Raw genomic sequence first — 15,494 nt, 5'->3', positions numbered from 1 at the left:
TCTCGTTTGTTAGTGTTGCTTTTTGAGAGCATGCTTTTATGTAGCCAGAGGCTAAATTGTAATAAAGATTGGTTGGTGCATAACTCATATAGAGACTGAAATAAAATTTCATTTTGTGAAAAAAACTAAGTCCTTTTATCAGTTTAAAAAATTGGGGGGGGGGGGGGGGGGGGGGGCGGAAGCTTTCTGTTTCTAAAAAACTAAATGCTTTGCTAGACATATTACAGGAACAACATATTTATGCGGGTATATAACAAAAATATATGCAATTACTACAACTAGTCAGTGGTGGAACAAAAAAATTATGGGCCAGGGCAAATTAAGGTACGACATTTTCATTGTACACTGGTATAAAGTAGATATAAAGATCGACTGTGGTGATTCACTATATTATGTTGCTGAGAAATCAGGGAACAGAGCGCGTCGAGCTAGTCGGTTCTTAGGCAACATAATAGGACATTTTGCCCTTCCTAATATAGTTTCTGAATGCTACTAGACCAACCCAATTGATAAGCTCATAGCCCGTTCTATTGTTACCCTTCTTCCATAAAGAATCTACATAATGCATTCAACTTCTTCATGAACACTAGGATTTGTCGATGTTCAAATTTATGCGGCTGCCTGCCTTTCTGGGTTTTGACATCTGTCATTAGAGAATGGAAACAATTTAATTCTAGAAGTAGGCTGCAACAGGGTTCTTCAAAAAAACAATTAGACGTTACGCGGGTCATGGCCCCCGCTAGCCTCCCTAGTTGGGGAGGATAGGGGAGAGGGCGGTCCTGACAGGTAGGCCCAATATAAGTCAACATGCTTATTAGGCAAGTATGGCAGTCAAAGCCAGTGAAAACTAGAAAAAAAATTGGCTAGAGACTATCCCCACCCACCCATGAGCCCTTATGGGCATTGGATAGTTATGCATGGACACATGACATGAATCCATGATGGGTAGCCATGGGTGCCTGGTGGGGATAGCCCCCACACATTTTTTTTTCCAGAAACAAGCATCAAAGGGGTGCGGTGGCCAAGTATTTCTGGTTTACATAGTTGAATGTTCCAAGCTAGCATTGAGTGAAAAATAAAATAATCGTCCAAATAATGTTTGGAGTGAAAAAAAAAACGCACAAAAGTTGAAGTACTGAAGTCAGGAAAAGGGCACGAGTGACGCGTTAGGCAATCAGAGGTCCCATTTGTCAGCAAACACTCATCAGGCGCATAGCCGTGTTCACCCTTGTCTAGTGCATGCCAAATGTTGCTCAACTAAATAAAAGGGAAAAAAAAGTTCCATGGTGCTCAGATATGCACGCATTGGACAGCCCAGCACCAATTAGATTAGGTTCTGATCCCTTAACAAAGAAGTTATGAACCAGTCGGATAAGGTTTTGGTCCCTTAACAAAGAAGTTATCTTTACTGAATGCAAAGCAGTTACCTTTGTGAGATCAATAATACATACTGCAACCGGCAATTGGTACTCTGCATCAACCTCCTATATATGTAACACTGCAACTGCAAGAGCTGTGTAAGACTGGCCTTGCTAGAAGACTACAAGAGGAAATGTGGTGCGCCAAATAATTAGTGAAACCATGTCTTTTCTAGAAGGAACCCATGTAACAAACATAGACCACTTCAATGTGGCAAACAAACATGCATGGCACAATGCCAAATGATTGGTGCAACTTTGGTGATCCATTGCCCTCAAACAAGTCATGATACACTATCATCGTGCTGATAGCACTAGTCCCTTGTCCTGACACTTTCTGGTTTCAGTTTCTCTTCTTATACAGGAGACATTATTTTTTTTGGCTTCCTTTTTTGATCTGTTTCCTTTTGCGATTACCACGGAAACTTTTGTGTCATCGAGACACATCAGCTCCTATTTGCAACAACAACTGTGGCTAAAGTTTGATCCATGATAAAAAAAAAAATGCACCCTAGAAAAATTCCCATTTCCGTGAACTGTGGATATCTTATATGACAAGGGAACCCATGGTCCAATTTTTATTTCAAAAGAACTTGCTCATACTTGCAAGAAGCAACTGAATAATGTAAAGTCAGGGCTAATTACAGATTTATGAAAAGATTGGACCATGCAATGTGTTCTAGCTCCCATCTAATCAGTTCAGACAACTCTCTTCGGATGGTCATAATTGCTTCACAGCAACATTTAGACTGAGGTCCATGCTCATGTAGTTATAGGCAAGAGGTGCGTACATCCATGTATCTTCAGAGCTCAGGAGCTGTTACGGAAAAAAAAAAGGGAAGGTAAATGAGAGGCATGCTCCTGCACATCGAATTAGTATTTTTAAATGCAGAGTATACAATGCTCTGTTCTCCCAAACCTAATATGTAACAATGCTCTGTACAGGTTAATGTTGCGCATGACGGAGAACTAGAATTGTGAACTAAAGTTTTTTCCAATGTTGATCTGACTTAACTAGGACACAAAAAAAACTACCTTTATTTGCAGCTGCATGAACTTGACATACTGAACTGCTTCCTCCAGCATAGTGCTCATGTCAACCTGCAAAGGCAAGAGTAACAACTTATCTTCAGTGTTCACACAAAAGTTTGCGCAAATTGCTGGGCCTTTGAAAACACAATTTGATAGCAAAAAAGTTGATCACTAAATACAAAAGAAAAGAACTTACTTTGGTGCCATTAGGAATTAGCTGCTGCAGCGTGCTTAGTCTTTCGTTGATCCTCTCTCTTCTCCTCTGTTATATAGTATGACTAAGCCATCAGAAAACAAAAACTGCAGATTCAGTGATCATTGCGAAATTAGCATTAAGTATTTCCGACCTTTGCGTAAAGGCTCTATAAATCCTTCGAGGACCGACTACGACATCTTGAACTGGTACTTTGTTTCAGAACAACAGATTCTTCACACGCACCAATTGAATCATCTTCAGAGCTGCAGCTCCAGGAACAGCTCTGATTGACAAGCTTAGTGTTAATCTCATCAGCAGGAGCAATTGAACTTGTCCTTGATGCCTACAAAAATTGCACCAAAGGGTCAGAACAGCCTTTTTCTTTTCGACAACACATAATGTCATAAAAGTCAGAGTACAAAATCAAACTTCACTTACCAGGGCAATGGTTCGGGGTTTCTTAGAATTCTTACTCTTCTTATTCTCATCCATAAGACATGCCCTCTTGTTACTTGTAACTCCACTAAAAAATGGAGCAAAGACCTGACTCTGGTGATCAAAGCACCAAACAGCACCAGTGTTCTGACATTGCACTTGCACTTTATCGCAGCAGTCATTTTCATCAAGTGGAAGGAACAAGGTAGTAGGCAATGTGCTAGGTTCAACACAAGAACTAGTGCTGCTGTCAGGAGAAGAAAGGCAGGAATCAGCATTGCTGCTGCTCCAGAACATCGACTGCAGGTGAGCAATCATCTCAGATTCCTCGCTCCAAATGGATGCACAATTTCCTTCCATTCTGCTGACAGAACCTTCAATTCTATACTCTAGTACTCCTAAGCTCTGTGACAAGTGCTGCTGGTTATGTCTGAAAACACAGTACAGGTAAGGGCACATTTATACCACACTATTGGGGCATATTTTCAGATATAAAAATTTGACTCGAGTTCCATGCTAATCTTAATAAGAGTAGAATGACAACTAAGCGACAATAGTTTATGCCTGATGCACCACAACCCCATCCCTCATGATCTTCCTGTTTGGATACTAGAAAGATCACATATGAAATCATTTGCCTGTTGAGTTAAATTAAGAGGCAACACTCTCTCATTGTGTCCCGAAGGATCCAAGAGAATCATGGTGTCATAAATTCTTCAGTTGAAAAGAGGCGCCCATTAAATGATCCACATGACATGCAACTGGACTATATGCCATGTTTAGATTCCAAAACATTTTGTGCAGTACCTGTCACATCAAATCTTGCGGCACATGCATGGAGTACTAAATGTAGACGAAAAAAAACTAATTACACAGTTGGGTGAGAAATCGCGAGACCAAACTTTCGAACCTAATTAGTCCATAATTAGACACTAATTGCCAAATACAAACGAAAGTGCTACAGTAGCCAAAACCCAAAAAATTTTGGATCTAAACGCGCCCTAACAAAAGACGACTAGGAGCTGGAATGAATAAGAAAAAATGGAAGTGTAGGTGACCATGGAGAAGTGCTGGGAGTTCATTAAAAAATGGCAAACTCAGCTCAGTTTGCAATCCTGAACATCTTTTCTGGTGGTTTCTCACTTGTGAGAAACATTCATGATGTGCAACATGCCTACTGCGGGGCTGAAGCTTTTCAACTGAAGTTTCAGCCTTGTGCAACATTGAAACACTTGAGAATAACAGAAGATTATCAACAGGATAAATGCAAAGGCTACCTAAGAAGATAACATCAAGTCATTAAGTCAGTTACTATGTATAAATAGGACAGCTCGAGACGTGCTCCATTTTTTGTATTAAGCATGACAAACATGGCTTGTGGGATAGCATCCTAGTATTAACTAGGGGACTGCAGAAACATATTGGCAATTTGACCCACAGATCACGACATAGAACTATGAATGCACAAACAATCAATTAAGCAAATTGTCCAAGTTGATAATCGTCTTCAGCCCTGCATCACAAAAAACCTAGCAAGCTGTCCTTCAGTTAGGTGCTGCCTATCATCCTGACATTAATGACCCACGAGCAATCTGTTGTATGCCACCTGATTACAGATGGAACAAGAATACTAAATCAGCAGAATATTCCAGAGTGCAAAGATGCATTGATGGCGGAATGGCATTTTTTAAGAATTGACAAGAGAGGCGTGAATCCTATAGTAAGAGAAGTGTTGTTGAATAGAACTAATAACGCTATGCCAGATATGAGAACACAAGATTACTATGACACAATTAAGCAATGAGGTATACAGACATATATATCTACTGGATCATGCAGACATTAAATAAGAAGCAACATCCACATCATTTGCCAAATTGCATATATTCATCTGAATTATGCACCCAAGCCAGCACAGACATGTATGGCAATTGAATCATGCAGTTGTTTAGAAGGATATAATATCCAGCTTCAACGAAGACTCAGAATTCAAGTAGCTTTAAAAGTAGAGGTTTAGGATGACATGAAATCATTGACAACATTATCACCCGTAATAAAATAAAATAAAGCTGATTTTTGGTGTAAGAAGACCAAACATAATCTAACAAAGAAATGTTTCCTTTGTGCAACAGCAAAATATAAACACGATCCTAAACACTAATTTTTTTATACACTCATGACTGAGTAAACAATCACATCACAGCGGCAGAACCCCCTCTTCATGATGAACCAAATATTGCCTCCACAATGTGATTCACATGGAACACAGAATACTAAGAATTTTGCAGCACAGCTGCAGGTTTCAGCAGTCTTGGAAAATCATGGTAACCTTTCACAAACCGGTGCATCAACCCTTTTGGTCCATTCAGAACAAACAGGAAAACATAATTGAAACCTTATTCAAGCAAAAACACATTCGAAGTATATCAAGGTTAATATTCTCATCTCAATTTTATGTAGGATACAGGCTCCGCACTTCACCTCACCTCAGCACAAAGAGAACTCAGCTTGCCAGATTGCCAATCAGCAGAAATAATTCAGCTAGTCAATGTCAATCAGCAGAAATGATTCCACTAGCCAGTCCCAATACCCAAGAAGCATTCAAAGGTAGAAACCAATTACCATTTCAACCGAATGCTGGTTTGTACAATCGATATGCTTGCATACATTTTGAGCACAGCTTCAATTCTGTGTATTGTTCCGTTGGACAAGATGTTCAACCATGGCTTACCAATACAATAGTATTATAAAATAATCTCAAAAGCTATCAAGTCAATCCATAAAGGAAATTCTAGAATAACAATGCCAGCTAATTTCCACCTAAGCTGCACATCACAGTATCTTCCAATGGACTAGCAACTATATGTCAGAAAATACACAGGTATAGAAACAAACAAACCAGAAGTTATTACATGCATACATCAATATCCTTGAGTGTAATAGTCATCATTAATCTTTAGCAGGATCATTCATGAAGCAAGAAGCAAGTAAATAGCCCTGGTGATACAATAACACATGAAAGCAACAATACACACAGGATAAGATAACCAAATATCACGTGACAAAATATTTCAATCTTCTGATTATAGCTGGTCCAACAGGCACATGGTACCCTTCAAAACTTTAACAAGTCAAGTTTACTAGCACATCAGTCTCAAGTTCTGAACAAAAAGCTAAAGCACATAATTTAGGCCTTCTAACGAAGGATCCATTTCTTTGATGCAGGAAGTTCTCCACAACAGCAGTGTAGATTCTTCAACGGTACTGCAAGTGCAAGAACAAACTATATGAGACAAGAGTGGCAGGTTAATGTAGTCAAAACACAGCTAGCTTGACAGCTCTGCATGGAAGGCGTCTGAAGCCGTACATACAATTGAAACAATTTCAATTAGATAGATACAAATACAGCTATACTATCACCTAATACTGATGTCCTACTGATCCAGGGCAAATTAATCTCAATAATGACTACTGCACAGCCATGTATACCTTGATGAAGCCAATGTCCTTGGCGTTGCTGCGGAAGCACTGCCTGCAGCACATGAGGCCATACTTCCTGATCAGACCATGAGGGTTCGCGCAGACCCGGCTGCAAAAACACAAACATGTTCAGAGTTACCAAGGCCATTTTGTTGTGTTCTAAAATATACTCTTTTGGCATGTAGCTAAAAATGGTCCATCTTACAATCTTTATTAACAAATCACAGTCCTTTAAAAGCAGTAACCCTTTTGTGTTTCACAGGCTATCACATTCAGACATAAATGCACAATCGAACACACCAAACATATATACATTAATAAAATAATTAGTCATGGAATAGACCAGCAAAAAATCAACCAGGTTATCAAACAGCTAGCCTGCCGTGAGTAGTATCACCAAACGGCAGATCAAAGCAGCAGCTAGACATAACCAGGTGAAATTACAATACCAAAATCGAACTGAGATACAAAACTAAAAGACAACCATTTTTAACAAGGTGAGGTTACGAGAGTTGCACATCATGTCTCAGTTGTAGCACGCTAATCCAAGAAACCTACTTTAACAAGGTAACCGAGGTTATGAGAGTTGCAGATCATGTCTCAGTTGTATCACGCTCATCCAAGAAACCTACTTCAAGAATTGTTTTTCTAAGCCTGTGATGTACACCAGCTGTCCAATAAGCAGCAATAACGCAGACACATCTAAAGAACATCATTTTCAGCAGCAAAAATAACCATGCATATAGGATCCCAATCCCAAAACTTGATGGGGGCTAAGCTAACCATCAAAACGACTCAGAACCTCAACAGATCCATGGAGTCTACTTATCGCAAGCAGGTCATTCACATCTGAAAAGCGCCATCTAGAACCGAGATCCTATACAGAGAAGGGAGCGTCGCGGGATAGTTACCAGACGCGGGAGCCAGGGCCGTAGTTCTTAGGGTGGGAGTTCCAGACATTGGAGTGGCCCATCGCGTCGTGCTCTTTGCACCTCCTCCTCTTCCTTCCTTCACCGCGGCGGAGGCGGCGCGCGAGGAACAGAGAGATGGGGAAGCATAGAAGGCGGCGGCGGCAGGTGGAGAGGAGGCTAAATAGTGGGGTGGGACGCGCGGAACCCTAGCTCTGTGACCTGGGCCTTGGGCCTGGCCTTTGTTGAATAGGAACGTGGGCCTCTGTGGGCTATATCAACTGGTGGTTCTCCCGGTCGGCCTGGCTCAGTTATGGGCCGAGCCGTCGTGCTGACAAGACCCAAACGTCAGAGTCGACTGGACTTCGGTTGCCGTATGCACAATGGAAGTCCTGAATGGCCCAATTGGTTATTATCCATAAAGAACATGGGCTCGGCCTGAGTGTTGTTGTGTTTTTTGAAAAAAGTTCATCTGACTTCCAAAACTACTAGAAAACCTTGCCATTTTGGAGCTAACCAGCATTGAAATTGCGTAGAGTCTATGAGCCTTAGAATTCGATGGTGAAATAGTTGAGTTTTGAAGAGAAATCTTGCTTTAATGATAGTTTTTTCTCTCAAGAGAATTGTGTTTCATTTCCATTAAGACGATAGAGTTTTATATTACAGAGGATAGTGAGAATATTATATAACCAATATGGTTTCAAGAGTCATGTTAATCGCATAGATACCTTTGCAAGAATGTATGAAGTGATCAAACGTGTACTGTCAAACTTTTGCACAGGCAAATTCATGTTCAAATATGATTTCGGCTTCAACACTGCGAATCTTGCTTTGCACATGGTCTTTGACAGACTGTTGTGCCCAGTAATTGCCTTCCTGCGTGAACTGATTAAAGTTGAACAAAGTAGCGGTGTTTGTCATCTAGTTGCAGCTGCAATAGATTCTGTTTTGATGAGCACTTCGTTGCCACGGCATTAGGCAACAATAACAGCATTAGAGAAGGCAGAGGAGAGAACTCACATCTTTATTCGAGAAAAAAAAAAGAACTCACATCTTTCTCGTGATGTAAATCTCTGCAGATTCATTTAAAAAAAAAAGTAAATTTCTGCAGATCCTCTTAATATAAATCACGGCAGACCTTTTGTTGTTCTTCCAGGAAAAAAAAGAAAGGCTGACCATTAATAATTGATAGACCATTCAATTATAAACGCTTACTGGACCTTGAAACGCTGCTGGGACTACTATTTCGTGTCTCCCACTTCTGAATGACAAGGATGCAGAAACTCTAAAATTCAGCAAGTCATTTGAGTAGGCAGTGCATATTAAAAAATATGTGCAGAAATGCAGCATACTGGAACATGCAAGTGTGCTGTAGCGCACCATAATTTTAGCAACAATATTGACTGACTGAAGAAATGAACTACTCAACTTTAGAAAAATGCCGGTGAATAGATTTGTATTCAGCCAAAGGTGTTCATAATCCGAGAGGATTAAATGACCGAAAGAACTTTATATTGCAGACTGCTCCCTGCATCAAAAGTTTCTGTAAACTACTATAGAATGCAAATAGAAAAATGGACTTCACTAACAGTAACAGTACAACTCGACACTTCATGAGGCAACAGCGACTACACAGCACGAAAATGTTGTACATACGGAGAGACAATTAAATTGCTGCAGATATCCAAACATAGAATTCGAGGATGTATATGCACACAGACAAGTGCTCTCAGGTCCTGCGCCAGCCTCGACTTGTCCACTGCGCAGCCTCGAAGGGAGACTGCTGCCGGTGCTGATTCAGTCCTAGGCTCAAGTTTAGAGCCTAAACCAGCTCTGTTGATTGACCCCTTTCTCTCATATCCATGGGTAAACAACTCGATCTTTTTTTACAACAATCATTCATGGTATGTAGCTCTACCATTTTGTTTTAAGGACCTAGGGTAAAGCCTTAATGCTTTGAAAGATATAAGGTCCCAAAGCTTGGTAAATTTGGTACAGAATGAACTTGGAGTTCAGTATTAGCTAGAGTCCGCATTCATGGCTGCACTAGGTGAACCAGCCATGTTCTCTAACTTTTTTCTCTCACAATTCCATGTCCACACTGATGAAGAGAGCGCAGTTCGAGGCAGCCACGGCAACGTTCACCACACCGTCTCCCGTCTCAGCTCAGCCGGCGGCCACAAATCAAGCCACGACACAGCAGCCGCGGCCACCACGGACTGCACGGTAGCCGTCTCCGGCCGCAGCTCGAGCCTCAAGGAATGCACGCACGCGCCGCTCCACGGCAACATGCCGCTCGCCTCTGCTTGCACCAGTAGGGTATCCGCCATGGCTGCGCGTGTGGCGTGCGATCACCACCGAGGCATCGCACCCTTGGCACTGGCAGCTCCGCGTCACGGCGCTGCGGAGGTGGGCGGGCGGGCGCGCATGGGGGCGGCGTACGTACGGCGGCTGCGGCGGAGCGCCAACGCGCGTGGCAGCGACGGCAGCTTGAGCGGGGGTGGCGGCGGCTCAATCCTCGCCACCCCGCTCGGAAGCAACGGATGAAATCCGAGCGTTAGCACGTGAACGGACGACCGAGAATTTGCGAGACCTGGGTTGCTGGCCGGCGAAGACGCGTGCGGGTGGAACGTTGGTGTCCCTCTGCTCCTGGCAGGTCGTAGGCGGCGCGACATGCGGAGGTGGGGGATGAGGACCTCGGCCTGTCGAGTAGCCCGAGAGTTCGTGATGATTGACAGGTTCGAACTAACCTGTATGGATCAGACGGTTAATCTTGCACGGAGAGCTGATCCGACGTTTAGCAGACTAGCAAGTGACGTGGCCCAATAATATGGCAGAGCTTGAACTCTGGTTTCGAAAGGTAAAGATTGCGTTAATCGAATTTAACTCCCTCAACTAGAAAACCAGATCCTTCTCAAAAAAACTGGAAAACCAGATTTTTAGACTCCGCTACCTCGCTAAGCACATGATCCTAGAAAGAGTATGAAACCAGTTTCATATTTTTTTTATTTTAAACAATTTGTCTAAAATTAAATCATATTTTGTATTTTTGAATGCGTATCCATTCCACAAAACTATTTGAGTATTTTTTTGAAAAAAATATTTCTAATTTTTTTTTATTAAGCCTAGTTGGCCTCACTAAACTATTGTGAAAGTCCGATTTATCTTTCTCCTGGCGCCACATCAGCGAAAACCGCTCAGGGGGCCAATCGGATAGTTTCAAGAGTTGGAGAAGTTTAAAATCTGGTTTTCTGATTGAGGAACGTAAATTGGACTCACACAGTATTTGAGGGAGGTCAGATTGATTGTTTCCTTCATCTCTTGTCTGGGATCTAAATTAAACTTCAAAATATCGATATAAATGTTTTGGTAAAATCTATTTACAACTATAAACTATCAACAATTGTTGACTTTATGCCATGTGGTTGATATGGTGCCACGTAGGATAAACACACAGGCAAAATCAGTAATTTGAGAGGAAATCTGTTTTTTGATTTTCAGTAATCCGAGAAAATCAGAGGGCGTAAAAAATTAAGGAGGGCAACTAGACTTTTTCCATGAAACGACCCCCAATAATGTTTATTTGGAAACCCATTAGAAATGGTAGTACATATGAGACCTCTTCCTTTTGGGATATAATAAAGCATCCATGTGATCACTATCAGAACTATACTCGTTCCGTCCTATAATACAACACACTCTAGCATTCAAAAATTGTCCTCAAATATAAGACATTCTAGAAGACATAAACCATTTTGCATTAAAAAGTTTCCATTTATCAACCAATCACCATTAATCTTGTTGACGATAGTGTCTTATTGGGAAACGTGTTTATAGGGTGTGAGTTTACGTATACGCATGATAACATATTGACATATACAATTATGAAAAACATAAAAAAATAATCAATGTACCAAACATCATATAATCAAGTTTCTACCCAGAAGCATGAACGGATCTATTGAATGTGGAGAATCGCTAGGGTTTAAGAGCATCTTGATCTGATTGATTGAGAATATCCAATCCCCTATATGGAGCTAAAGGGGACCGAGAAAATAGACTTTTGAAGTATAGAGGAACTGTGCTCTACCAGATTGAGAAAAATCTCATCCCCTTTGTTCTTCTGACAGTGGGGCCCGCATGTCATTATTCTGGTTCAACGTTTGCCAGCGCGACAGTGACACGGCCCGTGCGCTCGCCCACGGCTGCGGCAACGTCGCCTACACGCTCACTAGAGTGACGACAGCGGGGTGCCTGCTGGCTTGCTCGTGGTGGCGGTGCTAGTGACGTGGCGTGGCTCTCGTGCAGTGATGGCATGGTCTAGCAGGGCCCGAGTGCCAGTGATGAAGGGGGCAGGAAATGGGATTGAGAAAAAAAGGCTGCTTGCTCCGCTCTATTTGAGAGAGATTGATGGGAGGTTTTGAGGAATTGAGAAAAAATATAGGAAAAAGGAGATTGTGAAAGGGGGTCTGCTTGAACAGATTTTTTCATCTCATTCCCTTATACGACAGTTTTTGAGAAAGGGGATTATATTGATCTCGAAAATGCTCTAATCTTTCAGCCTGTTCGCTGGGTCGTATTTGCTTATAAGTCATGGCTTATCAACCAACGAACAGTATTTTCTCTCACACCAAACCAGCCAACGGTACTTTCAGTCGTGGCTTATAAGCCAAACAAGCCCAAACGAACAGGGCGTTTATTCTTGTACTCTGGCTGGCATAGAGAATAGGATGTGATTTTCTGAACATGAGAAGCTCGTTCTGAACTCTGCCGGGTGCTATCGCATTCCAACTTTTGTCTCTTTTCACAAAGTGAGTGCCATCTGATACTCGTTCTTGCATTGGTAACATGCAGGCGTGCTAAATTCCGCGGCGCATTCCATCCATGATTGTAACGAAACCGAGACAATTCAGCAGAATCGGATCCTTTTTTTCTGTGTGCATGAATTGTTGTTCTGATGAATCAGTTAGTGGCCGGATTTTTCAGGGAAAATGCATAGAACGGAACGGACGAGCCACAGCTGAAGGGATCTAGAGAACAAGTCCTTTTTACCTTTTTCGTTTTTGCTAGGAAATCATGCATGCATGCACTCTCGCTTTAGAAAACAACTTGCTTTTGGCTGCTTTATAACTTTGCATGGTCAACTAAATTAAGCCACATATATTCGTTTGTCTTGTTAGGCGCCCGGCCATGCGGTCGACAGGTGTACCTATCTCTTTGTAAAAAGAAAAAATGCAGAGAATTGTACGTGTGAAACGACAGCGAGAAAAGTCCCAAGTTTTCAGCTGTTGTGGAACAGGAACAGGCAGGAGTAGCTAGGACACGTGTGGCCAATCTGCTTTGTCTTGTTGCCCACGAGAGGAGTGGAGGACCACCATGGAACTTACCCCTTTGCTTTCACTCTATAGGTTCAGGCCCCTACCGACAACTTGAGAGTTGCAATGACGAGTAGTTCACCCGCAGCTACCAAAAGGAATTAACCACGTAATGTTTTTTATTACTAGCAAATATATCCGGGTCGTAAGAGAACTTGATATATATATATATATATATATATATATATATATATATATATATATATATATATATATATATATATATATATATATATATATATATATATATATATATATATATATATATATATATATATATATATATATATATATATATATATATATATATATAGGAATTATACTTTGAATCGTCGCTAGATGTGAGCTACTTTGACTCGTATGAGCACCGGTCACGAGTCCGGGTCATATATGAGATACATAGGGCGTGACCCAAGGCATATTGAAATCGACCCCTGTATTCATTGTCGCTATATGTGAGTTGTCCTAACTCGTATGAGTATATGTCATGAGTCTGGCTCGTATACTAGACACAGAGGACGTGAATACACTGCTCTTGGGTCGTTGGGGAAGTGGATGAAAAAAAATAGGTGGAGAGAAATTTTACCTCTTAAATAGTAGGTATACAGATTTTTAGAATGGTATACAGCTTAGATTTTTGGTGGTGAGCTTCTAAATTCGCATATGTTTCATAAGGAGCACTACAGTTGTTCAGTGCAAAAATTGAAGTCAAAGGATGGCACTGTTGGTGATAAGTAACAAATTTTGTTCACATCCTTAAAATGGTAGAGATCTCTCTCTTGCTTAATTGAATAGCATACATCTCCTGCCATTTATACCACTTAAAAAAACATGTTTCTTGCAATCATTTCTGAAGCAATGAGTTAGTTTGGGTTTCGTTCCAGTTAAGTTTCATCCTAGAATCAAGATCCCAAAGGCCAAGTTGAGCACCGTGAGAGTGACAAACTGGGGGAAAAATTCGTTGCATCTGCAAAAGTTTGGTTGGCACCAGTAGCAATCGGTTCAAGTGGAGTGTGTGCTCCATAGGCCGGGGGATAAATGCTGACATGGGCGTTGTCTCCCTGATTGAGATGCTCTATTCTCTCTCGCATGCATGCTTGGTTTTGTTCCCTTTGGCGATGGATGGCGACCGGCTGATTGCAAGAGATTTGCCAATTGCCTAACCGTTGTCTGCCCAGTGTGTCCAATCATGCTATACTGGGATTCTTAGAAGTATCCCTTCTGTCACTGTCACCTGGGAACCAAGAGGCACAAGCCCATACATAGGTTCGTCATGCACTTGCCTTAAGTTTGGCGAGAATCCAGCATGCGTGCCACCCTCGGCAACAGCGCTTCCCAAACCCGAGGAGCAAACTACCATAGGAACTAATCCATATCGATCACGAAGCTATTTTATAAAAGCCCAATTAAACCTCTCAGTCAACCCTAATATGTCAATTCTCGTATTTTTAGAAGATCCAGTAAAATTTGAGTTCCTTGCTGTTTTGACCATTACTCTCAATTCTATTATCCAAATGCAGCAAATAAATACATCTCGGATATCTACAGAAAATTTCCTATAATTTGGTTTAGAAACCCAGGTCCAATTCTGACTCTAAATACCTCGAAAATAGATAAAAGATTTATGCACAGAGAATATGTCTAGCTAGAAAGCAGCACTATTTTGGGCATAACTTATCGGATTTGAATGAAATCAGCACCGTTGGGAAGATAAAAATGAGAGCTGTGACTTTTGTTTAACTCACCTGTTGAGATAATTTACAGATTATTCCCAGAAATTCGCCGATTCAATCTGCCTAATTAGAGCGTACTCCAAATTGATCTACCAGTTACAAATTGACCAGTATATAATGAGTTCAATAATGGAGAAAAGGAAATCTTTGAAACATGCATGTAGTAGTCAATTCAATCAAGAAAGTTCAAGAAATTGACGATTTCTCGCATGGTAATTAGATTTTGAAAACTTGGAAATCCTCGATTATTTGCTACTATGTACATTTCAAGGCTGATTAAGGCCCTGTTTGGTTTTCATAAGTCAGGTGACTGAAAACCAGTGACTTATAAGTCATACCTGTTTGGTTGTAGATGACTTATAAGTTCATTAAAGGTGTGGGCCCCATGCGAAAAAGGGTGACTTATAAGTTTTAAGCAGGGGTGAACCAACTTAAAACTTATAAGCAAGGGTGACTTATAAGTTGGTGGTGTTTGACAAAATAAGTCACTTTTTTCACTTTTTAACTTATAAGTAGGTGACTTATTTGGAACCAAACAGGTCCTAAGTTGTCTAACTAGTCATAGTTGTACTCTGGCATTAAAGAGTTGAATGCTTAGTTTAACTAAAAGGGGGGACTGCTCCGATTGGATTTAGTTTCTTCCATGACGTACCAGTTGTGTCTAAACAGAATAAGTCTAGGTTTATCCACATCAATCAAAGAAATTTGGAAACTAGATGATACCCCGCGCGTTGCTGCGGGAACTCTGTAGCATTGCATTGCATCATGGACCAACTTTTACATATTATAAAGTTAAATATATGTTAAAAAGAATGAAAAAAGAAAATAGGAGGAATGATTGAACTACCATGCCTTATCCACAGCATGGCCGGCCTGCTCGCTGCTCTCCTTCGTTCCTCTCGTGACCGAATCACCAT

At 41.1% G+C, this 15,494-nt stretch overlaps 1 protein-coding gene and 1 pseudogene across 1 annotated transcript; both read right to left on the bottom strand.

Moving 5' to 3' along the window:
* Positions 1–2,736: 2,736 nt before the first annotated feature.
* LOC136480609 (transcription factor BHLH133-like) lies at positions 2,737–3,441 on the bottom strand. The gene is made up of 3 exons (XM_066478104.1): positions 3,085–3,441; positions 2,890–2,989; positions 2,737–2,750 (listed from the first exon to the last, which is right to left on the bottom strand). Exons 1-3 carry the CDS (start codon positions 3,439–3,441, stop codon positions 2,737–2,739), a joined length of 471 nt encoding a protein of 156 aa, XP_066334201.1.
* Positions 3,442–6,135: 2,694 nt separating this feature from the next.
* On the bottom strand, positions 6,136–7,621 carry LOC136482693 (small ribosomal subunit protein uS14-like; annotated as a pseudogene).
* Between the last annotated feature and the right edge of the window lie 7,873 nt (positions 7,622–15,494).

This window comes from Miscanthus floridulus, chromosome 9 (genome assembly GCF_019320115.1).
Source record: "Miscanthus floridulus cultivar M001 chromosome 9, ASM1932011v1, whole genome shotgun sequence".
Taxonomy (NCBI): Eukaryota; Viridiplantae; Streptophyta; class Magnoliopsida; order Poales; family Poaceae; genus Miscanthus; species Miscanthus floridulus.
The sequence above is the reverse complement of the archived record's forward strand: the minus strand, read 5'-3'. Positions and strand labels throughout refer to the sequence as shown.